Source organism: Corvus moneduloides, chromosome Z (genome assembly GCF_009650955.1).
Source record: "Corvus moneduloides isolate bCorMon1 chromosome Z, bCorMon1.pri, whole genome shotgun sequence".
Classification (NCBI taxonomy): domain Eukaryota; kingdom Metazoa; phylum Chordata; class Aves; order Passeriformes; family Corvidae; genus Corvus; species Corvus moneduloides.
This window is the reverse complement of record NC_045511.1, coordinates 7,066,816-7,093,108: the sequence shown is the minus strand read 5'-3', so window position 1 is coordinate 7,093,108 and position 26,293 is coordinate 7,066,816. Positions and strand designations below refer to the sequence as shown.

Below are 26,293 nucleotides of genomic sequence, written 5' to 3'. Positions count from 1 at the left end.
CATAGGATGTTCACAGAAATATTTTTCCGAGGAAAACCACCTATCCTTCTGTCTAGAGCAGACAAGGATTTAAACATTTTATTAGGAATGTAGTATACTACAATATTAAGAAATATCTATAATCACATTTTAAATAACTTCCACATCAAATGCATTAATAGTCTAGCAAATTCCAACAAGAAGCTTTCCCCAGAAATAGTTATCCTCCAGTTTGATTTATGCAGTTTGAGTTCAGTCCTGCTACTCCTGTCAAGTTTAATGATCTCAAATATCTTAACTTAGTTACTTCCACATCAAAGGTATTAATAGTCTAGCAAATTCCAACAAGAAACTTTTCCCAGAAATAGTTGTCCTCCAGTTTGGTTTATCCAGTTTGAATTCATTCCTGCTACTGCTGTCAAGTTCAGTGATCTCACATATCTTAACCTCACTGTACCCTATTACAGTGAGGTTGTAAAGTAGCCCTGGAGGTATTCTTGAGTTCCACATGTGAGCTGAACCTCACAGAATTGCAGAATTTAGTGTAGAAGGAGTTGTGCAGAAACAATCCTTGCTGGGCATGTGGAGTCTGGGGCTTGTATGGTTGAGTGAGCAGCTGAAGAGTGCATAATAAAAAAATAGTGACACCTACGGAACAGTTCTATTAAGCTTTCAGGAATGTGGAACTTTTTAAATAGTTTCTTTTTACACTGAAAAACTATTTCCAGCCCTTATTTGCACAATGTATGTACAATGGCCTGTCATTCTGAAATTGCTGTCTCTGCTCTGCTTGTCAGATGTGTGCAAAGATTTGCTTTTTTATAGTTCCCTTCACTTAGATTTTAATACAGTTTGCACTATCATGCAGCTAACCGAGGGGTCTTCTTAGGCTTTCTGTTCACTACTCTTTCCACTGAAGGGTAATAGGGTAATGGCTCATGTCTTTTGGGCTTTTTACTCCTTTTAATGGTATACTGGTAAGTTTGGGGATTGCTTTTGCTTGCTTCATTTTCAGTTAGATATTGCAGTGGTTGGAAGGCATGCTAGATGTGTTTAATTTTGGCATGGGACTAATCCCAAAGGAGATGAATTTGGAGACACTGATATGTTAAAGTAAACTCCAGAGTGCAGGCCAGCCAGCCAGATTCATTTAAACATGGATGTGAGTCAAACAAAATACTAGATCCCAAATCCAGCCAAACTCTGGTATCAAGTTCACCTTAGAATTCTAATGCTCTGCTTCATTACTGTTGCATTACAATTTCCAGACCACAGAATAAGAGCATTTACCCCATCTCTGTAAATTTAGCAACCCGAATTCAGCTTTGGAGAAACCATAAGAACAGTATGTCAGACCAAAAAGCTGGCATTCAGGGTGGCATTCAGGTTGGGAAGGGGTGCCACTGCAGCCTGGGGTCAGAATACACCTACAAGGGTAAAGCGGCATGGCATGAAGCTGTCCAGCATGGCACTGGACCTGGCTGGATCCAGAAGCAGTTCTCAGCACAGTTACAGACTTGAGGGCAGGACTGTTTCTTGCACATCTACTTCCAGGACTAGATGTGAACACAAAGCAGCAGGTGTGGTAGTGGGCGTTAATGTGCAATTCACAAAGCATATGTACAACCCGGAGGCACTTATTGCTCAGGTACCTTGTATGCCAGCATTTTTGCTTACTCATCAGACCTACTTAAATCTCTTATTTCCCACACCTAAGCACCTTGCTTCAGCTTTCAAATGATGTCCCACCCACATTCTGTGATAGCTACATACAGGAGAAACTGAAAAAAATATTAAAAAATTAGAAATGTTATTGGTACCTACTTTTTTTTCTGAATCAGCTTGCCACATCAGTAGGTATTATAGGATTTAGGATATAGAGAAGGAAAAAAAATTACCTGATGGAGAACTGGGAAGTGAGGGAAGGCAGGGTGGGCACAAAAGCACACGGTGAGATCTATCAGAGTTTAAGCCATTCATCAGTTTGTCTGAAGAAGTCCTAGTACAGACTTTGTAAGAAAGTCTTTGGTTAGAGTCTGTGTTCCAGGGATCATCCAGCAAAGACTGGCAGCTGCTTGTGTGGTCCAGCAAGTTGTGCTCACTCCTATTCTTTTGAGACTTGTGTGGAAAATGGTGGGTACTGGCGCTGGAGGAGAAACTTGACATTGTGCTCTGGGAAGCAGTTAGGAAAGAATTGCCTGCAGTGACTGGGGGGAGGCTCTGGGTGCTGATGGGCGGGAGTCCCTGACTTGCTGTTTGATTCTTTTCTGCTATGAGGTACTTAGTGTCTGTGCTCTTTCTTTTAAAGTCAGGGGTGGTCTTACACTCATCTGGAATGTCTTTGAAATTTTTTCTCATAATGCAATCAAAATGGGTGATGATATCATCTACTTCTGAGGTCTCTTCTCCAGGATATTGATCCCTGCTTCTCTCCTTCTGGCTGGGTTTCTGGTCATCTTTCTTCTTTTTGCAAGAGAAGATCTGGTTCAGCATACTGAATCTTTCTTCTTTCTTTACAAGTCTGTTGTTCTGGGAGGGCAACTGATGAACTGACTCAGATCTACTGGAAATACAAAACAAAATGTGAAAACAACTGTGTTACTCCATGAAAGAAGCAATATTCTGTCCAGATATATTTGCATACGTGGTTCAAGAAAATTAAGATCCCAAATTTGTAATTAACAAAGACTGAAAATACTACTGTCTTACTTCACTTTCTTATGGTGAATTGCCTTACAATCATCTCAATGTAACTTAGTACAGCTATCTGGCAAAAAACCCCCAAACTTTTCTGGTTTCAGGATCTACCAGCTGTAAAGATCTAATGACAATGAGAAGAGCATGCTGTGATCTTTTAAATCAAGAGGTCCTTGTATTATGTCATATTTGGAAAATGATATTTCCAACAGTACAGTCATTGCTAACACTGTAACAAAAGGCACTAATTCACCATTCCTACCATCCCTTTTCCCTTTCCTTTTTCCTCTTTGCCCTTTCCCTTTTTGCCCTTTCCCTGTCTTGCTTGTGCTAAAGAGCTCTGGCACAGTTTCAGATTGGTCAAGATAATTATCTACACTGGTATGGCTGTGGTTTTAAGATGAAATTTTGGCTAATCTCTGACCTCCTTTAATAGACAGAGTGCAGGAGGAAAGGTAATATTACCCATGTCTCACATTTGGAACATAGGACATAATACTAACTTCTGACTAGAAAGGAGGGGAAAGCACAAAGAAATGGGAAGATAAATGTAAGTGCATACTCAAAATTGAAGAATGGAAACTAATTGCATAACAGCTGCTGAAAAAGGAAAAATATGAAGAAAAGAAGACTGTAACCAGTAACTATTTTGTGATACTTTTTAACAAACAAGAACTCAGAATAAAAAAAGACATCAAGGCAGAGAACTAAGGAAGGCTAGGATAATACTACCAAACCCTTACACTAAGGATGAAAACTTGAGATTTATTTTATTGTCTGTCAAACCTGCTTTTGCGTTCAGTCTCTCTGTCTGTCTGATTACATCAGCACACAGATAGTGCACAGGGATTTCAAAGAAGTGGAAGATATGTGTATCTGAGGGCTGAAAGAGGGCTGAAATTATTCTGTTATACAAATTTTCTACATGAAGGTGACTGAGCAAGAGCTATAGTCCTATCTTCTTCAGAACCCTCTGCGGCTTGGTAGAGTAGTACTGCAACCTCAGTGAAGAGTCTTCAGTAGGTAACTGATTGTAATATTGCAACACTGGTGGGAAATGAACTCAGTATTGCATATGGATAAAGGGAACACCACCCAGGGCTCAAACCCTTCAGTAGCATTCAAAAAGCAATAAATTTGTTTTCTAGTCAGTGGCAACATGTGAGCAAGATGTGAACTTTACCTTTACCTGCTCTCCTGAGACAGCAGCTTGATGCATGCTGTGTGCCCACAGTATATTGCGTACGTCAGAGGAGTGTTTTCATTGATGTCTCGAGGGCTGCTGTCTATCCCCAGTTCTAGCAGTGTCTGCACACAGTCAGCTTTCCCTGCTGCTGCAGCCCAGTGCAAAGGAGTCCTACAGAAAAGGAGAAGTATCATTAAAATAGATGAATAGATTTACAATTGAAACTATTAATGACATAGTGAGGTGTGCACAGGTTATGCTACTTGTACAGATTCAAAACATACATTTTAAGAAGTTCTGCAACTTTTTCCACACTGTTGTAGGTGCATCTATTTAGCTGCAGGTAAAGTAGATATGGGGCTGCAGAATGCCTATACATACTATATAATAGCATCTTTTCCACAGCTGGAACTGTAGAGTAGGAGAAGTGGCTGAAGTTTTCAGACCAGACTTTGAAAAAAGCCTTTATGGGGTCTACTGGATAGAGAAAAACTCTTCTCATCTTTACACCAACCACAGTTAGCAACGGTTGGCACGGGACTCTCCATGAAGGTAATAAGAGAAGCTCCTCCTAGATGAATGAGAAAGACTGAACACATCTACCAGACTGCCACTGCCACTTTGCCAGTTTCTGAGTTCTATGATAGGCACAGAACAGAGCACATATAATTGTTTTGAATCTCTGTGGGAAAATCAAACTGATTTTGTGCTTGGCAGAAAATTTGCATCTTGTATTTGAAAACTTTTGTCCAGTTTCCAAATTGTATTTTGCTCTTGTTGAAAAACCTGAAAGCAGAGACAACACCACAAGAAAAGTGTTTCAAGAATAAAAAAATGACATGGACATTTTCTTTCTATTTCTTTTCAGCCCCAGTGATTTCAGATAGGTACAGTCAGAAACACAGTAGAATGAAAATCTTAGATATGTGTTTGTAGTGAACAGCTTATCTTTTCCTTCTCCAAGTATAATACATTCTGTGGAAATACCTGGGCACGTGGAATAGGTGGCCATGTCTTAATGAACGTTGAAGTTCATTCAGGTAACTTCCTCCCTTTGCTCTTCTTTCCATAGAAACACAGCCTTCTCAACTACATTTTAGTGATGTTTAGGAACTGCTCCAGAACCCTGTTCATTTTATTTCTGTTCCATTTTATTGCACTTTTCCATGAAGAATGATATTATTTTAAGTACCTGAAGGCCTAAGCCAAGAAAACCTTGGCTTTTGCTTCACTGAGAAGAATAATCAATGTGAACAGCCAGCTGGTTCTGTTTGCATTAAATAAAATTATGAGGAAAGTTCCAAGGGAGGTGGGTGTGGGGTGAAAAAGAGGAAATATGACTCTTCTCTACTTATGAAATAGAGATTTAATCACAGAAGGAATCATATGCCTTTTCAGAATGGAAGGTGAGGGTCCTCTGGTCCTATAGGAGTATGGTATTTTCATCTTAAATACAAGAGAACACCACCATTTCTTTAATAAAAGTAACAGCAGGATCCTGGCTTCGAGTTGCAGGATCCTGTTCTATTGTTTTGAAAAGAATGTTCACTTTTGATTGAAAGAAACTAAAGTGAGTGGTGGCAAAGTCCTTTCACAAATAATCTTTTTTTTCTCCTACAGATAGAAAGCTAAATGTCATTCCTTCTAGTCAGTTATGATATTAAGTAGCATACATGTGAGCTGGACTGGTTTGCAGTGTTTCTGAGCAAGTACTGCTCTCTGTGGAGTGCAGGGTATTAACCAGGCCATGGCCTGTGAAACAGGAAACATGATTATTTAGTAAACAGAGCGGGTCTCAGGTTATTAGAAAGGAAGCAGAAATTTCAGAGTTTCCATGGTTACCTGTCATCCACATCAAGGGGCTGCAGGTTGCACTTTGGGACTTTAGCCAGCTCACTGATGATATCACTGTAGCCAGCAGCAGCAGCAATGTGCATACATGTTTTGCCATTCTCATCATCATAATTTATTATCGATGGTCCCTGCCAGTGGTCCAGAATGATGGAACATAGAATCCTGTTGCCGCTCTGGAAGGAAGTTCAGAGAAGGAAAGTGCTTTACAATGGAGCTCACACCAGGCTGCATCTTCTCTGCTATAGAATGCTAAATACAGTAATGGTGTTCTTTTGTATGTATGCCAAAATCTCCAGGTATGAAAGCCAAAAGCTTCCCATCTCCAGGTGAGAACTGTGCATACTTTATGAAATTTTCTAAAACACTCTGAACACTGGAAAAATAATAAATAATGTAGCACTGCAAATATCTCCAGAAGTTGCAGAGTGTAAATTACTCAATAGAAATTACTTGTGCTTTTTGCTGTTTTGCTAAGCCAGAGTCCAGAAACACAAACTTATATTTTCCCATACAAATTTAGGGCTGAAAAGAACCTCAGAGAACCAACCCATATCTGTAAGTTTGTCTCAGTACACCTAGAAAAGCAATGTCAAATATTTGCTCAAGTGCTTCTTGAAAACTTTCTTAGCTAGTTTGCTCCAGTGTCTGGTATCTTAATAGAAAGTCAACATTGTTCTCTAACCTGCAAATGAAATTGAACATTTTATATACTACCTTAGCAGAAACTGAGCAAAAGAATTCATTACTTTTTTATAGCAACAGAAACACAAGGTTGAAAAAGTCGTTCTGTATTATCAAATTCAATCCCTGCAATCACTTGCAGCTATGTTACATCATCCCTCTCATAAACTCACTTTGTCCATTAAAAGCAATTAGGGTTTTTTTGCCCCTGTTACTCTCAAAGGAACACAGTTCAAGAACTCCTTTGTTTTAATGATTTGTATCTCTGATTCCTATTCATACTCAGTGCTGATTATATCCTTCTGTTTCTGTTCCAGCATTATTATTTAGATTAAATACTTCTTTCCTCTTACTGGTACTTGTTCTTCAGATGTATTTTTAGGCAATCATCACATCTCTTTTGAATTGTTCTCTTACTGCTCTAACCAATCATGGTCTTTTAAGTTTTTCTTGTAAAATATGCTTTCTGTTTCTCTCATTAACCTAGTAGCCCTTTTCCTTTTAGTTGTGTTTCCTTGAAGAAGGGTGATTAAAATTGTACGAGTCATACAAAGATGTTTTTGCCAGATCTTGTACAGTGACACTGCTCTTATTTGTGTCAGAAATACCTCTTTTGGTATGTCATAGAACAGCATTTGCCTCAGTCACAGCTGTGTCCCATTAGAAGATCCTAGTAATTTTGGAATGACCCTTTACACCTCAGTACTTCTCCTCCTTAGTTGTTTCCAAGCATAGAGTTTCTAGTTTTGGGGAGAACCTTCTGTTACTAGCACCCAAGAGCATGACTTAAACATCTTATCCTATTCAACTTTTTCCTATTTGTATTACACAATATTTAAAGGTGATCCATATCCCTGTATGATATACCCATTCTTTCCTGTCAATGTCTTTCAGTTTTTATTATTGGTAGACTTTATCAGAAAGCTCCTGTATTATGTGCCAAGTTATCACGAAAATATTAAACAAGAGTAATTTCAAGTCTTATCCCTGAAAGTAATTTCTTTCCAGCCTCTAATCAACATTTAATCATACTCTTGTCTTTTGGATTTTAAGACACAATTTCTTTTGCTTCTCTGTACTTTTGTATCTTATTTTGTAAGATAGCTATTTATTCTAAATATATCTTTTAAAGATGGGTAGACATCCATTATCTCAAGCCTCTTCTATACACTTTACTCTCTGCTCTTGGGATGCAGCCTCCTGCTATAATTTGCACCATTGTGAGGATACATTCCAGGTCCCTGGAACATTGTGATCTCACAGCTACTCGGTCCAGCTGAGAATTTCCTTAATTTATCAAAACATGTCCCCCTGAAATCAGGAATTTTGTTTTGCATGTTCTTTGTTCACTCACTTGTTTAATTTAGAGTCTAATCTTGATTGTGTCATCCAAGCTTATTTGCTGTGACCAGGCATTTTATAACATCCTAGTTAACCATGTTCAAATTGTTATTAATTTATAGTTGTCTGAATATCTAATGAAAAGAAGAGTGTTGATCTTCACATTCAGGAATACTGAGGTCCTATGAATTGTTGTTGTTTTTATTGTCCAGTCCCTATGCCAAATACCAACATCCTCCATACTAGTATAATTCCCAGTTACATATTTTCATCATTAGTATCAGTGAAATCTCTGGTCACATTCAGGGCTAGCTAAACTTAGAAGTCTACTACATACTTCTAGTACTACCACACAAATACCTATCTGTTACCATCCTTCTCTAAGTCACTTTTGATATAAAAAATAGTTAACATTAGCACCTTACTACTTCTGTATTCATGTTCTACTGACTCTACTTTTCCTCCAGTTTTACACTGTCTTGCTAAATTGAAATTTCACACCCTGCAGCTAACAGTTTCAGTCCCTCAATGTTCTTGCACAACTCTTAGCACTCACATAAGGAATTTCCCACTGTTCTTACTGGCATTTTGTACTTTTATAGACTGTTCTGTCTCCCACCAACCTTCTGTTTTCTAGACTAAACAAACCATTTCAACCTCCCTGTGCAGGTCAAGTTTTCCAACCTACTTATCATACTTGGTGCTTGCTTTTGGCCTGTTTCCAGTTTTTCTACAGCTTTTTTCAACCATGGCACTCCAAACAACATAATTAGCCAGCAGAGGCTTCTCTCCTGACATTGAAAATTACTTCCTGTAGCCCATATATACCATACTTCTGTTAATATGTCCCAGAATTATGTTTGTTGGATTTATATCAGCACCATAACATTAACTCCTATTCACTTTTGTAATCTGCTAGTTTATTACTCTTAATTTTGCACAAAACCATTTAGTTTTTCATTATTCTGTATACAGTGTTATTTTACTAATTTCATTTATTTCCTACAATTTATCAAAATAATTCTGAAATTCATCTTCACCCATTAAATACTTGGTGTCCCTGTAATTTGGTTCTAACTGCGGGTTATGTATTTTGACACCTCATTATGCAACAAATAAAAACATTCTTATGATACATCCCTGGTTGGACTGTCTATGAGATATTCACCTCTGAAGATTAATTGAACTGTCTTGAATGTGGCTGATAGAGAATATATGATGTGTGGTAGAAGTCCCCGGTTGATTTTGATGGCATCACTCCTTACTCTGCCCCTCTGGGATATCTTGGACTGAATTCTGGGTCTATTACAGCAGGTTGTGCTTATAAAAATTGTGCTATTGATGTCATTCAATGTGATTAAACTTGCATGTACTGCTCAAACCAGAAAGGAACAAAGAATTAGACTTTTAACGATCACTGTATTTGCCACTTGCTCAGCAAGGCTTCTATGCCATGTGATGAACTTTATCTTGTTGTCACTTTTCCAGCTTTTTTTGTGGTTTACTACATGGGATTAAACTGATTAATTGACATTCAAACATGTTATACCTAAGAGCTTCTCATCTGAGGAAGCAATAATTGCTTTGAAGATGGCTATGAAAATTCTGCCTTGTTTTAACATTTCAATCAAATTGTTACTTCCATTTTCTAAGTAACTGAAGAATATTTCCTCATATTTGAACCTTCTGCTGAACGAGATTTCTGGGCAACTGCTCAGTGGTTTTCCAGTTCTCTCTTCTTAGGAATGCCTTCTTATCTTTATATTCATCTTGGCTCTTCTAAATTGCACTCAAAATTCTCCTAAAATGCTTACTTCCCCTTATTCTTAGATTGACAGCTTTGGGCTGTGGTCACCAAAAATGTAGTGTTCCTGTGGTAAATTTACCACAGTACTATTGTTAGACCAGGATGTTCTCTGGTAAATTTACCATAGGAGAATCATGTGTTTTTGTAACCTTACTGTATGCATCACTAAATTTCAGCTTCCCTTTTTGTATTCAAATTCTTTTCAGCAGAGATTCAAACATTCTCAGAGATTATCAGTCATTTTTACTATGTCTTTCTAAACAGTTTTGCAGGCCCCCCCCCCCCCCCGTTTTTGTTACACTTTTGTGTCATCTCACACTTTTATCTGCTTCCACCCATTATTGATTCTCTTCAGTGCAATTTTCTTCCTTAGATCACTCATCTCAATTAAACTTACTTTATGAAGAAGAAATGTCCTAAAGCCTGGATCCATGAGCCCCTGTAAGAAAATCTGTCTTAATGCTTTATGCAAATTTTTGTCTGAAATTTGTATCATCTCCAGACAGTGGCAAACAGCCAATTCACTAACAGGGTATCTAGCTCTCACACTTGATTACAACTCTGGTTTCTATAGGTTGGTTAATAAAAGTCAGACTTCTGAGAGTTGCATCTCTCCGTGCTTTTCAAATAAAAAACCAGTTATTCAGGAAGTATCTACTGAATCAAGTACCATGAGGAGAATCCTGAACCTCTGTGACACTTTTCTGGTTTCGACAGTTCTTTCAGCTATATCTTCTCAATTTATCTCATTGTTACTACAGCTGTGGTTCTTATACTTCAGACCTCTCTATATCCAACTGATAAGTAGAACAATAATTTTACTTGGAAAGTTTCTTGTCACTTACATTATATTCTACCGTAACATTGCATTTTATTCTGCCAGGTCTTCAATCATAAATATTGAGAAGTTTTATTTTGTTCACTGCATTGTTTAGAGGGTTAACTTTTTTCCCTCTTCAGAATACTCTAGTAAACTAGATAAGGTGGTGCCAAAGAGGAGTCATATGAAAGGAGTTTTCTAAGCCTGCTACCAGTAATGGAGAGGTGGGAAGGGGAGAGGAACAAGCTGTGGACCACTTAAATGTTCTCACAAAACCCGAATAAAATAATTTTCTTCCAAGTAAATACCTCTGGATGTGGTTAGGTTGTATTTGTTCTCCTATATTTCCGGTCTGTTTGCATTAGCATGCTGTTTAAAGCCTTCCTATATCTGTAGCCAGCTTTGCTGGATGGAAATTCTCCACCAGAAGCTCTTGATGTTGCTTCTTATCATTAGCATTGCACTTTAGTCTGCCTGTGTTTTCTCCTCTCTTACATTCTCTCATCTTTCAGTTCCATAAATATGAACCTAAAGCTTTGACCTTTTCTTTGATGTCTTCTGTTCCACCCCTGAGTGGCTTGAGATTTTAAGCATTATTTCACTCCTTTCTGCAGGAACAAACAAATACTATTACCATTGCACTACTCTGGGAGATAACTCACTTTTATAAAAAAGCAAAATAAATTATATTTACATAAGGACTTCCAGCTTCCTCTTGCAAACCATCTATGTGCATCATTGGGTGCTGTTTGAGTTTTATGTTAGAAAATCCAATCCCTTTTGTCTTTCCTCTTATCCTTCACAAACAGACACACATAGAATAATCTGAAATCAACTGTAACACCAGCAGGACCACTGGAAAATAAACCAGACAAACGAAACATAATCTTTTTCTCCTTTGCTGAAATAAACATGAACCATTTAAAGTATTTTTTTGAGCAACCCAAAGCAAAATTTGAACAAATAAATTGTCTGTGGACTTTTTCCTTTATAACTCTAGTTGAAGCTATTATGTTGGCAAATACATCTTTCCCTTCAAAGTAATTTTTAACCTTTGTCTTTATTCTGAAATTCAGTATTTACCAAAAGCAGAAGCCATTCCATATCCTTTAACACATGGATCTCTGGACTGGATCTTGAAAAGCTCTGATCTTTAACTCAAGGCTATTGTGGCAGAAACTGTGTTTAGTTACAGCTATACAGACAAAACTCGGCTATTCTTCCAACACAACTTTTTTCCTTATGTGATGAATTTCACTGAAGTGCCATTTTCCTCATATTCACATGCAGAGCACTGTAGGACTATATCACATCATTACTTTTACTGTAATACAATTTAGAATTTCATCCTAGAATCAGAGCAAGACAAATGTTGCATCGGCCGTGAGGATAAGTCAGGTTGGAATCAGATATTAAGGCAGTATCAGAATAACATATGCCTATTTTGTTGTAGGTGCAGTGTCCGCTGTTTTAAGGATGGAGAATGCCAAACTCAAAAGCAGAGACATAATGTGGCCTCTAGTCTGCAGCAAACAGTGCAGTGAGAAATGTCCTTAAATTGGCAGTTTGGGTTGCTGAAGAGTTTTGCACACATTGGAGCTTTATGCCATGTATGGTGCTGGTGTCGTCCAGCACCTCCCCCTCTGCACCCAAGACTAGGGATAGCTAAGGAATGGAAACACACTCAGTCTACCTTGACTGCTGTCATTTCCTGGCTGCTAGATGGCTGAAATTGGCAGTGGAGAAGTGAGCAAAAATTCAGAGCATCCTGTGGTTTCTTTACACTAGAGAGTACATGGAAAAGTGGTCTCTGTGATGAGGAAAGAAACAATTCATAATACCAGCTTTATCTTTCCTCCTGCCAAGGAAGCTGTGCCAGAGATCCCCTGAATGCAGCCCAGGCTCTTCACAGGGTGTGTTTCTGATGGCAAACCAATACAAATGAGTAACAACTCCACTGACACCACTGTAGTTATGTTGGTGAGACTCAGCTCAGAGCGAAGCTCATTTGTCTTCACCTGACCTGAGTGCTGCAGCTTTACACACCCACAGAGACACCATCTCTGCAGTCAGAGTGAACCAGCTTGGCTTGACTTTGTGGTACTCTTGGAAAGAGAACGTGTTGTTGTACAGGAAACTTTGTCCTGTGGTCCTCAGAGCATTTCTGTCTCTGGTACAGCTAGGGGACGTGATGTTTTTAAAATATTTATCCTTTTAGCAGCCTTAATGTGTGTTGGAAAAAGGTACCAAATGACAAAGGCAGTCATGGAGGCATGACTCTGGCTATAATATGTCCCTGCCTCTCTTACCCACTCTTTGCTCAAACAAAACATTGCATGAAACACTGGCCAAGTCTCTCTGAGAATTTATTTTCACTTGGAGTCTAAGTGCATATGATTTACTGTGTAAATGACTATGACTATGACTAAAATCACTTGGCAACTTTCCCCTGCTATTGCTTTATTGTAAGGACTGATTTCTCCAAATAAGCTGTTTACATACTTTGGAAAAGAAGTAATTTTTATAATCTGAAGTAGAATAAGGATTTATTCTATCAGAGAAATGGAAACATTTGTCTTCAAGTGCCTTTTGTCAGGCATAGGAGATCACTCATGCCTAGATACGCAAGAAGTGTGTTGCATGTACATTACTCATATTCTGGCATCCTCTGTGGAGTTACACATAGACTGTGTGCTGGGAAGAGGTCTGGCAACTATCCTGTGCTTACCTACAGTCTTTGCCCAAGACAAATTCCTGCTAAGCTCAGTGGGAGTTCTGCAATTGATTACCTCAGAAATTTGATTGGCATGAAAAATTACATCATCTTTGGCATGTTCATACTTGAAGGTCTTTTTAACAGTCTATTATTTCAGTAAAGGCGGTTTTTCTCATGATCTGGTTGAACTGGTGAGATTTTGTACTCAAAATATACTTTATACAATACTGCAAGTTTGCAGATGTTACAAAACTGGGAGGAGCTGTTGACTCCCTCCCAGGCACAAGTTAGAGAGATGGGCATTCACCAACCATATGAAGGTCAGTCAACAAGGGAAAGTTCAGAATTCTGTACCTGGGATGGGACAACCCTGGATGTATGGACAGACTGGGGAGTGAGAGGCTGGAGAGCAGTGCCATGGAAAGGGCCCTGGGGGTCCTGGTCAGTGGCAAGTTGAACATGAGCCAGCAGTGCCCTGGCAGCCAGGAGGGCCAAGCGTGTCCTGGGGGGCATCAGGCACAGCATCGCCAGCCGGGCAAGGGAGGGGATTGTCCCCTCTGCTCTGCACTGGGGTGGCCTCACCTCCAGTGCTGGGGCAGCTTTGGGTGCCACAGGATAATAAAGTTATTAAACTGTTAGAGAGCATCCAAAGGAGGGCAACAAAGATGGTGAAGAGCCTTGAGGTGAAGTTTTATGAGGAGCAACTGAGGTCACTTGTTCTGTTCAGCCTGGAGGAGACTGAGGGGAGTCCTCATTGCAGTCTGCAACTTTCTCGTGAGGGGAAGTGAAGGAGCAGGCACTGATCTCTGATCTGTGGTGACCAGTGACATGACCCAAGGGAATGGCCTGAAGTTATGTCAGGAGAGATTTGGGTTGGGTATTAGGAAAAGGTTCTTCACCCAGAGGGTGGCTGGGCACAGGGACAGGCTCTTCAGGGCAGTGGTCTCAGCACCAAGCCTGACAGAGTTCAAGAAGCATTTGGACAATGCTCTTGGGCACATGGTGTGACTCTTGGGGTGTCCTGTGCAGGACCAGGAGTTGGATTCAATGATCCTTGTGTGTCCCTTCCAACTCAGTTTATTCCATGATTCTGTGATAACTAAAAGTGAAGTGATAGGTTGCAGTTATATAAAAAACTAAGTAGCACTCAGTAACATCCTTCAGCACTGGAACTTGGTTGTCTGTACCATGTAATTATTAAAATCCTCCCTTGGCCTGGGTCAATTAATACTTTCCCTAGCAGTTCCTGGAGCTCGCATGGGTCCAGATCATTCCCAGTAGGTGGTCTGTGTATGGCCATCCTGTTTTGGAGAATAAGAGAGTTTAGCACTAGGGACACAGGTTGTCCTATGATAGTTCACCTCAGCGCCAGAGCCAAGACTCAAGCACATTTAATTCACTGTTGCAGACAGTGTCACAAATATTTAGGGCACTTTATGGAAAAATCCTCTTTGGTATTAAAGCAAGTTTATTTCTTCCTCAAAACTATTTGCAAATTCTCTTCCGTCTTGTTTTGCAACCTGACAGCTCACTCTGTAGATCCCTGCTGCTATGCAATATTCCAACCTCCATAAGCAAGAGCTGTACCATTGCTGGAATGACAATATTTACACAAGAAAGAGATTTTTAAAGTGTATACTTAAAAAATGAAAATTGAATATCTTTCTGACTTGTTTGTTAACAGTCAAAATCATCTTTAAAGCTAGTGACATAAAAAAGGAAATCACTACTCTTCCTTTCAAGCCATCTCTAGAAAACTGCATGTAATAGCGAGAAAAGAAATACAATTTTGCAGGGAAAGAAATCTGACTGAAACCAACTAGACTGTGAACCATTCCTGGCAAATGCACCTTTTCTGGCCAGTCCAACAACAGACATACCTGCAGTAGAGAAACACTCACTGGGTTTTAAGATGTCTTTGGAAGTCTCTCTGAATTCTTCCACCATATGGAGCCCACATGAAACAATGGGGTGCAGGGCAGAGAGGAGGACAGCAGTGATCCCTTGGGAGAGATTCTGAGCCACCACTGCCTTCCCTGGACCCTTCCTCTGCTCTGGCCGGATAACCAGCTCTGTCCTTGAGATCTCCTACAGCAATGGAGACATTCCTTCCCACAGATCCTGACATTTAAGTGTGCTTTCACCTTCCAAGTAATTACAGAGAGACTGCAATGCTTGGCCAAACACGAATTAATAATTACTTAAGTATTTCTTTTACAGTGTGTTTTATATATACAGGTATTACACTCTTCTCAGGAAACAGGGGAATGAAACAACTGCATTGTTGTTATGGAACAAATATGCTGGCTTCTAATTTTTTAAAACTTTGCACTCCAAGTCAGCCTATTAAAAAATCATAAGCACAGGTCCCCATGGCAGAATATTATTTTTAATAGCTTCTTTCTAGTTGCTTTCTTTTTATTCCTACAGGCTTGTACCTCTTCACTTTAAAAAAAAAAAAAACAAACTGTTTTTTGTTTATCCTTTTTGTTTATTTTTTCACATAATAGTATGTCTTTGGGAGCCAGAGTCTTTGAGAAAGAGACAAAGAAAATTCTGGTAAAAATGATGACAACTGGCAAGGCAACATAACAAGATTCCAAATCTTCCCAAGCTGCTTCCAAGGTACTACTAATACTTTTATAGTCTAGTACTGTGCAGTAGGATAGTGCATGCTGTGTGGTATATACTATATTTTACTAGGATTTCAATAATATCATTATCTAGAGTTGTTAGAATGACTTTACCCTTTGTCCCAGTATCAGTTAACAGTTTTTTATTTCAAAGGTGTGTTTCCTTTTCACTACAGTAATTAATGCTGGCTGCAGTGAAATGAGAGAAATACCTCCTGAGACACTCCTAGTAGGCCTGTCTGCACCAGCGCTTAGAAATATTGCATGTGTGAAAAATGTGGTATGAGGTAGTCTCACGCCAAACAGTAATTATCAGTGTTTTTGACACTGATACCTTTGCACTTCAGATGTGAACTTGAATGGCAGGAGGTTTGAGCTTTTCAAAAGAGGCAGACCTTGGTGTGGGCAAGGTCTGCTGGGTACATGGATGGGACTGATCATCCCACGATGCCTGATGGAAGACAAAGCCAGAAACATGCAGTCTTTGACAGAGCCAGCATGGAACAATGATTTCATATCAAATATGCCCCATGCCCAAGAATTTGGTTTTGAAGGGTGGGCAATGGTTTTCTTATGGTCCTACTCTGTGTTTCAGCCCAGTGTGCACGAACTGCCTCCTTCCTGCAACCTCTGAAACAAGTTTCTGTGCAGCGTCTGCTCTTCCCCGTACTGCATTACAAAAAAAAAAAAAGAAACACAGGGCTCTATTCAGCCAAAAATAACCCCTGCAGCTGTACTGTCTGAGCTCTGTGAGTCTCTTGTTCTCTAAAGATATTTATACAATTCTTAAAGGAAAAATATTCCCTTTCCAGCAATCATGGAGGAGGCTATTAGACATAATGATGATCCCATACAGCAGAGCTGTTGTTCTGTTCTCTGTCACAGCAGAAAAAGTTGTGCCTGTCCACAGTAGCCAAATCTCCTGAGCCTAAAAGGGCAGCAGAGAGCACTGCGTGAAAGTGTTTTTTTTCTTGGCCAAGAGTTTTCTTCTTGAGTAAGAGAAATGTGAACAGATCTATTTCATGCTCTGGTATTTCAACTGCCCCTTCTGGACCTAGAGCGTGGAGAAGTATGTGGATGGAAGAAGCAATTTATAAGGTTTAATGGCAGAAATCTCACAAGAAGGGAAAAAGGGGTGGGTGTGGGTGTGTGTCATTCTGCACACTTCCTCTTCATTTCCAGGAGCAGCTTAAAGGAAAAGAGGGTATTTGTGACTTGTCCTCCACCTGAGGCCAAGTGGGTTTTGCAGTTTCCATCTCCCCATTTCTCAAGAGTTATTCTGCACACTTGTGAGAGAAGGGTGGAGGTGCGAGTTAACAGTGGAATTAAACAATGAAACGTACAAAATACAGAATCAGGGAAAGCTTAAGGAAGGAGGGGAACTCTGAATGTTATAAAGAGGATTCACTTTTGTCTTTCTGTTTGTCAGACAGTTTGTCCCTAGAGCTATGATACAGACCACTGGCTATCATGCAGGAGTTTGCATGAGTTTCAGAGATTTCCCACTGGAAGCAGCCAGAACTGGAATAAACCTGGTAAAAATGCACAACAGATAGCAGAGTAGATACCTTTAGTCTCCAAAGGCAAATAACAAGTCCAATTTAAGAATGATGAGGATTAAAGAAGAACAAAACTTTTGAAATAATACCAGTTGCAGAGATCAAAATATACCTCTACTTCAGAAAAAAAAAAAATAAAGGCCTATTATATTAACCATCTTTGTGAGGCTGTGGTTGAAGGAAACAGATCATTTGCTCAGATGTCCTTACCCCCCCCATAACAAATATAGTATATGGCAGTTCAGAGATTTTAAATTTCTTTGTTGATGCCTCTTTTAAGAAGAGCAAACTTAGACCAAAAGATAAGGATGCAAATATTTGGTCATTGTACGAAAATGTTGCTGGATTTCTGTGTGAGTTCTATTTTGGCTTATCTGTTGTGCACGTGATTTGAACATCGCTACTGGAAGCTGCTATGGCAAGTGAGCAAGTTAAAACATACAATTTCATCTGGGCAGTTTTCTGCAGTAAACTAGGAAAGCCAGTAAATTATGCTGTGCTTTAGATCACTTACTAACAATTACATAATACAGTTTTTAATGTCACATTAAACCTATATGGTTTGTTTCTCTAATGATGTTCTCAGTGTTTGACAATGTTTTTTTGCGTATGAGATAGGAACGTACAGCTCAACAGAAAATGTGTTTGCTCCATGTCTTCCCCAGTCTCCAGAGAAGTAGGGTCTCAACCCTTCAGCTAATTATTTCACAGCTGTATCTCTTTAAATGTGTTTTAACTTGTGTTTACATTATTTTATTCCCAAAGGCCTTTGGCAAGACTATTTAAGCTGCTGGTTTCTGAAACCCTGATTTAGTGAAAAAAAATTAGGCGTGAGTTCAATATGAAGCATACACATAGTCCCACTGAGCTGAATGAAAACTTTAGGGCAATAGGGCAAAGCCGATATTGAGTATGCTTTGGTCTCCAAAGAGGATGCTAGATCCTTGATCCATACCCACTGGCAAAATGCTGGGGCTTAATGGGCATTCTTAGCATCCAATTTCCTTGTTCCACATCCCCAGCTATATCCTTAGGAGTATTTAGGACACCACAATAGCCAAGTCAGCTCAATAAACATCCCAGTGGGACCATGGTGTGGCTCACCTGTACTGCCCAGTGCAGAGCTGTTTTGAAGTCCTTGTCCACCAGAGTTGGGTCTGCTCCCTTGTGCAGCAGAGTCTGTGTGTGCTGGGGTCTGTTGTGGAATGCAGCCCAGTGGAGTGAAGTCATGCCCTGTAAGCCACAAACCCAGAGGGCAAATTATTGTCACTCACAGGAGCACCCTTCAAGTCTTCAAGGGCTAGGCAGCCCTTAAGCCATCTAGGGTGGACAAACTCTTCCCTCGTCACCTTGATTTGAAATAGTAGCAGCTTCTGAATTAGTGGAGTCATCAGGGGGAACCAAGCAATTAGCTTTTTGGAATTATTATAGAAAATGGATACAAACACAAATGCTACCTCCGTACATGCCTATAGCCTGTTATAAAAAACCTGTGGTGAGGGCAACGATGGCTGGGAGACAGTTCCTCACTGCTCAGCTTGGATCCTGTGAGAAAAGCCTGGTTTAGACTGGTGCTTCAGCATTACACAGAGTGATGTTTATGTTTTATCTTATTTTTGATCCAAAATAAATATCATAAGCTAGTACTGCAGCTGGCACTAGTCAGCAAGCTAAAGAACTGACAGAGTGATGTCCACAAAAAAGTCACAATATAAACATTTTATATTTACTCTTCAGGGAGAAAACAAAGCAAATGGTAAGGTATTCACCTGCATTTTCATTCCATCTTAACTGCATCCAATCAGTCTTAGATCAGAGAATTCTTGGCCTATATTTGCACCTTCAGCATTGTTACACACACCTATCTTTTACTCTGTATCCATAAGGATTAAGATTCTCTGTATAAATTTAGTCATTTATTGTGCTTCTAAAAAATTGCTGGTGTTTTTCAGGTGTGGTAACATTTTACTTTGGGCAGGTGTTGTTTTCTCTCTTACCAGAAAAATGCATTTCAAGGGTCTTGTCTGATTTCCAAAAAGATAAGAAGCATTAAAAAAAAAAGGTTGAGTGGAAAAGCAATTAAAACTTGAAGTAGAGCACCATAAAGCTGACTGGTAACAACCCAGGTAAAGTATGAGCTGTATTGATGCAGACAGCTTATCAGTGCATTAAAGTGGAAGTTATTTGCAGTGATTTTCTGACTAAAAGCTTGAATGCCTTTACATTCATTTCTCTCAATCATCACGTATCTTGTAAGACTTTTAAGTTCCCATGTGGCTTAAGTATGGGTGATAACACAACAGAGCAGTTGAATGAGAGCAGTTTTGGTTTTACTTAGCGTTTGCAAAGCTTAATCATGGGGGTTTCAGTTTTGTGAAACCAAAATTGAGGGTAAACTCCTGCACCAATGAAATTAATGGGAGCTCTGACATTGATGTCAGTAGACATGGGTGACTTAGTACTGTTGATGGACACACATTATCTGTGAGTGCAATTATCTACAAGGCTTCAGTGATTTCCAGGTGGGAAATGAGTACTTGTCACTAGTCCTGGAGAGCAGAAAAATCCCTGAAGAAGGAGAAACTACGGTTTCTTTCTGTCATCCTTTCTCAGTCTGTTGGTATGGCCAAAGAAAAAATCCTTGAAAAATCAACTTTCTCTCTGTTTCTACTGCGGTAGCCAGCAGAATGAGCTGTAACATAGAATGTAAAACTGCTGATAGTTTTCAAAGATCTCTATAGTACAGTGATAAAACTCAGCGAGGTCAGTAGCAGCTGCTTAGTGTAAAAATACAAGAAACAAGGCTTGACAATATACTGCCACCTAATATTTGGTAATTAGACTAAAGAATTCCTATGACAACCAGTGCTTCAGAGGGTAATGATGCATTTTCTGAAAAAGTATTTATTTTCATTTTCTTTGAAACTATTGCCTGATAATTTTTATAGATGTCCCCATATTTTCATATGCAAGAATCCCAGATCAGTTAATCATAATTCTCTTTTCATTTCCATGCAATTTATGATACCATGGGTTTATATCATCCCTCTGTAGTAGTTGCCAAGCTGAAAGTCCTATTATAGTTAGTTAGTTTTAGTTAGCTTGCCCGTGTAAGGAAGTTGCTCTAAAACTATTATCATCTTGGTAGTCCTTTTCTTGTATATCTTTTTTCAGTTTACTCTTGTAGCCATGTGGCTGCACCAAGGATTCAGAGAGAGCTTCCTGTTTTCTTCTCCATTTCCTGTCTGATAATTGGTACATTCCACATGTCCTTTCGGAGCGCCCAATTGAGCAAAGAGCATTGAGCTGTTTGTAGCAGCAGCTCATGTTTGTAGGCTTTCTGCAGCAGGCAATGACTGCCTAGCCCACAGCATTTGTGCATAGTGCTACCACCCTGGAGTGGCATCCGCTGGTAGATACACTACTGCTTGTAAGTGGAAGCATGAGAGTGATATCAGAACTGTCAAAGCTGAAGGTCCAGCAGAATACAAGAGGTGAGGCAGCCAAACAATTGCACATTCATACAAAATAAGGAGCAGTAGGGGACATAAAAGGACAAAACCCAAGAAATGGGAATGTGAGAAATATAGTGTGACACTTGTTTTGTTCAGATTCAAGGCTTTTACAGGGAATGTTTCTTCACATTGTCATCTCACAGGCTTAACTAATAAACCCACAGAAAGACACAGTTGTGGAAGCTATGAAACCTCCAGGTGTATTTCTTACTGTTTACGTGTTCATGCATTCATCAGGGTGTTTTTCTCAAGTGTCAGATGAGAAAACAGAAGTGTTTTACTTATGCCAAGAGAACAGCTCTATTAGTTTCAAACATTTATGAGGATCCACATTTTTCGGAAAACATGAGTATTCAGGGCTTAGTACTGACACTTGAACAAATATATTGTCAGCGCCAAATGACAATGAGATGGACTAAAAGTTCCAAATTGCATGTAGCAGTGCATTACAGCAAAATATTATGAAACGATGATCCACAGTTCCACGCAATTCATTAGCAACATATTTCTACAGCAAGACAAAGCATATATATCTGGTTTAGGGTGTTGTGAGCAGGTTCTACAACTTTTCAGTGGATAAGAAAGAGGACAAATTAACAGCCCTCTGGCCATTCTGGCGCTGTGGAAAAGATACACATTCTTGAGCAACTGTTAGAATGAAGAGAAACATATGAAAAGACACTCAGAATCTCTCTTGTGTCTTGGCTTCTCTCTTTGGAGAAAAACATGGGAAGTTAACACTCTCCTATGTATGCTATATATACATGCAGGACACGATTTCATATGGAAGACAACAGCACAAATTTTTGTGCTTCCATGACTGTTCTGTGTAATGCTGGCTCTCTGATCAAGGATCAAGGAATCATAGACTGGCTTGGGTGGGAAGGGACCTTAAAGATTATCTGGTTCCAACCTGCCTGCCATGGGCAGAGACACCTTCCACTAGACCAGGGTGCTCAGAGCTCCATCCAGCTGGGCCTTGAACACTTATGATTGGTAAAGGTGAAGATTTGGTCCAGTGTCTAACTTCAGAAGAATCAAGGGCAATTATTGTCTTGACAAATGATTTAAGAGATGGATTCAAGGTACCTCATAGATGGCTGAATACAGAGAAGGTTTATTAGCCTACAGGTACATAGTGTATAGAAAGAAAAATGAGAGTACTTTGCAGAGTTCAGCAAAAGCGTTATAGAAATTTTTGGTAGTGTGAAGTCCCATTGTAAAATTGAATGGCTTCTATGCCCTCAATTCAAGGGATTGTGACTTGAAGCACAAGCTCACTCACCTCATTGTCCTGATGATTAATTTCACTAAGATTTGACTGCTGCAGAAGCACGCTCAGAAGCCTGTGGAAGCAATGATATAATCAGTGTGCTGTACTCCTGACTAAACCTGAAAAACTGACAGTTTTTTAAAAACCAAAATGTGCAATTTCATGAAAAATCAGTATTAGTGACGGGCACAGGTCAGTATCTTACTTTTGAGCTTTGTCATATGAGAAAAACAAATAGGACTTTATGGCTTATGGTAACAAGAGAAGTTTGGAGCTTGGAATCAAAAGAAGATCCACTCGGAATAACTCCTATGCTGATTGCCAGGCTAGAATCAGAATGTATAATACTATACGTGTGTGTAGTTTTTGGTAGCTTAGCAATTCACTGTCAACCTATTTTATAATGTCCTAAAATAACAGAAATGCCAGCTTCTGTAAGGATTTTTCACTCTGTTTAAATCTCAGAATAATGTGATGTAGTGTACACAATTGTGGGTGTGTGGGTGTATATGTATATAAGCATGCTTGCTGGATGTTTACACACACAAACCCCAATATTTTACAAGGCCTTACAGTATGTCTGCTGGAATAGGGCCATTATTATGGCATAAAACATAGAAATGCATGTGTTCACATTTTACAGAATATTGGACTACAAACACTCCCCTCTGGTGGAGGGAACAATAAAGTATGAACGAAATATTATTCAAGCACAATATTTTTAACACTTCATGGATTTTGATTTTCTTTTCCTTTTGGTATCTTGTGAAGATGTTCTGAAATCACTATAGGTTTGGCAAAGATGGCTGTATTTTATAGTAGGATGCGAAGTGTTTGGATGATGGATGTGGCTGGACGATGGAAATGAAAAACACTATCCAGTCACATGCTGTAACAAAGCCAATCCTAACATGAATGTACAGTTCTTATGATTCCAGCAAAAGGAAGGATGTATCCTCAGTGGATCATTGTGCAAACCTGTGGCTCACCTGAAAGTGTGAATTTGCTATAAACCTTCACAACCTGGACATTAAGAACACATGCTGTTTAGCAAGGAAAGTAAAAGATGATGAAGAATAAAGGAAGGAAAGCTGATAAATGTAAAGGTAATGCAGAAACGAATGTATAAAATCCTGCATTTATTCCCATGCAGAGGAGACTGAATGAAAATCTTTTGCTGCTTTTTATCTTCAACCACTTCCAGTGTATTTTCTGGATTGAACCGTGCTCAGGTGTGTGCATCAGATGAAGTTGAGAATGCTGCATGTCAAATTTGTTCTTCCCTACAGGTAACAAAGAACTAGATATGTGAATTATTCAAAAGAAGATATTTACAGTTGCTTAGGGATGATTTTGGTAATTCTGCAGGTGAAAATTTTATCTATAGGTAACATCTTCCTCAGGTGTTCAGAGTCCAAATTTAGGGTTTTTATAAAGCAGAATGAAGAGGGTGATGATTGGGCAGATCCCAGGATAGGGATTTTGCTTTGATTTCAAATCCATTTGCGTATGGATACAAATTCTTCTAGAAAAGAGGTGTTACACCTCCTTTTCTAAATTGAGTCATATTATAGGAACTCTGAAAAGGATGACACTAGAATTGTTGTGATTGGTTTCGTAAAAGTTTGTAGAAGTGAAGAAAGATTCTGTGGTCATTTAGCAAAATTACTCAGAATCTCAGAAATTCAGTGTCTGAAAACAGGTCTTGGTAAATATCAACTAGCGAGGAAAACGGAAGTGAGATATCATGCTTGTAAAGCCCATTTATCACATAGTTTTATAATCTGATACAGGGCTCTGTGGTTCAGCTCCAGATATGATCAATGAAACCACTGTGTGTGAAAGAAATCTAATTATTTGACTAGAATCTTTATCACTGATAAACTTTGATTCCGTTACATCATTAGACCATTATGGCAACTTAAGTGCTACCATTTAAATATGTAGATATCCAACCATGCAGCTGAGGTTTCTCTGATATCTACTCTTAAAGGCATAGATCAGCAATTGATTCTCCTTCCACCTTGCCTGTTAGGCTCCATAGAAAGCACTGGAGCACATAAATCAATTATCAAATCGATACATGAACTGTCTCTGTCTTTCCATGCTGCATCTAGCATGTGAGGTTGCAGCAGTGGACTGCCAGCTTTCAAATATAGCTGCAAAAGCATTTCATAACTGGCCATTGGATATTCTCTTTAGGCAATGACATAGGATTCAAGGGAGTGACAACAACCATGGAAAAGCCTCCCCCCGTCAGCGCTCCAGGCCTGTGTCTGGGCATGGGGCAAACCCAGTGGGAATAGAGAGGAAACTGTGTAAAGCAAAGAAAGGTCTACCTGTATCCATGGAGAACATGAAAAACATTCAGGGGAGCCAGGGTGCTCCTGGTAGAGTAGATTAATGTAGTGTTCCCTTTCAAGTAGCAGCATGTGTGGTGTTGTACAAACATTCTCTTCTTTCTGTGTTGGCTTTGTTTAATGATAGTGACCTTTTTTTTTGCAGAAATTTCAAATTATTCCCTTCAAGTGATGCATGAAAAGCAAAGATAATGTGGAAAATGAAGAAAACTATAAAAATAGGCTGGAGAACAAGATCAGCAGAAATGGCCAGATGTCTGGGCTGGTCCGATATGGTTACAGCAACAAAATTGTAGACTCAGTGATTAAGTCACATGAACATATTGCATGTACTGAAAGTTTTACCTATTTCTAATGTCTTCCTTTGTGGATACAAAAATGCTGCTAGCAAGGATTTTCTTGCTGTTTTCTAAGTCCGTGAGAGACTTTTCTCTCTCATAGGAGATAGTAGCAGAGTTCTGTAAACAACCAAACTCCTGCAACCCTGAGAAGCCGTGTTTATGGTACAGTAGAAAAATATTTTGACAATGGATGTTTTAGGATTTTAGCCAATCACCCCCAAGGGGTGGCTGATCCTTGTCCAATTAGATTATGAAGAAAAAAAGTCTATAAAAGAGTTTGTAACATAATTAAAGAAATCAATCTTGCTGCACAGTTCCTGCCTGCTGGATCTTCTCTCCTTCTCCCTATGGCTGTGGGACACAGTAATATACCCTAGGGCATTTTAATGTTCCTATACCTTCAGGCATGATTTACTTAGGGGAGATTTTTGAGTGAATTTGTTCAAATGTACAAACCAAATTTATTAAACCTTCCTATTGTCACAGGCTGGAATCAGACAAAGAGAATATTTCTTAAGAGTTCTTGTGAAGACACTCTGTAGCTGTTACTCTACCTTCAGTAACAGTAGTTAAAAACGAGCCAGACCACCAATCCTTAACTTCCCCTTTATGGGAGGGGTTTTCAGAGAGATTGTCTTGTGGAAAACTTTTCTCACATTTACCATGCTACTCAGAGGAGAAGTCCAGAGAAGAAGTCTTGAAATATTTCATGTGGGTAGGTGACAGAAAGGTAGTTGGGCAGGGGAAACACAGGGGTTCAACCTCTGTTATAATTATTTTTACTCCTCCAGCTATTGCAATCTTAAACCAGGCTCCTCACTTTACCTGGACATCGACCTCTGGTACACAAATATTGTGCAATGTTTTTCCTCCTCTCTACCTGCTCCATGGTAACCACTAAACAAAGATGCAGGTCACAAGTGTAGCTGCCACAACTATTATTCCTAATGTGGGGTCTCCTTGGGTTGCTGGCTACCTGTGAGATTCAGCCAGCAAAAGGTGTGGGAGCCAGGCACATACCTCACATCAGGCTCTGCGGTGGCAGCGTGCAGTGGCAACCTCCCGTTCTTGTCAGGTATGTTCTGCTTAGCACCATTCCTGAGCAGGCTGACACAGCCTTCTAGCCAGCCCTAAAAAAGAAATTAGAGCATATCAAAGAGGAAAGTGAAATGTGTAAGGCCAGATCTTTTCTTGTTGGTGCTGGCATTCGCATGTGACTGTAGCCATTTCTAGCAGCAGAGGAACTGGACTTTTTTTCCTCAGTAGAGGGTTCTCAGCACTGAGAGTAGTTCCCCTTTGTAGTCTGGGTCTCAAACTATGTTGGTTGTTCATTTCTCTGAAAAGGTGTTTCATTTACACAGTATTTTGTTTGTTTGCTTTTGTTTTGTTTTTTTTTTTCCCTGCAGCTGTGGCAAGCACTAACAGTGTGTAAAAATCTGGTAATTCCTGTATCGCTAGCAAATACTACACATATTCTTACATGTGAATTCAATCATGCTAGATCAAACCAAGAACATGAGCACTCAATCTC

The 26,293-nt window shown here is 39.4% G+C and overlaps 1 protein-coding gene across 4 annotated transcripts in view; it reads right to left on the bottom strand.

Annotated features, from left to right (window-relative positions):
• ANKRD55 (ankyrin repeat domain 55) overlaps positions 1–26,293 on the bottom strand; it is a 47,085-nt gene that overhangs the window by 9,347 nt on the left and 11,445 nt on the right. For all 4 annotated transcript variants that reach the window (XM_032097025.1, XM_032097027.1, XM_032097024.1 and 1 more), the window contains exons 4-9: positions 25,783–25,892; positions 22,074–22,134; positions 18,378–18,506; positions 5,705–5,889; positions 3,866–4,033; positions 1,878–2,542 (exon numbers count right to left, since the gene is read on the bottom strand). In XM_032097025.1, coding sequence (XP_031952916.1) covers positions 1,878–2,542; positions 3,866–4,033; positions 5,705–5,889; positions 18,378–18,506; positions 22,074–22,134; positions 25,783–25,892 — 1,318 coding nt within the window. The remainder of the gene's footprint in view (positions 1–1,877; positions 2,543–3,865; positions 4,034–5,704; positions 5,890–18,377; positions 18,507–22,073; positions 22,135–25,782; positions 25,893–26,293) is intronic.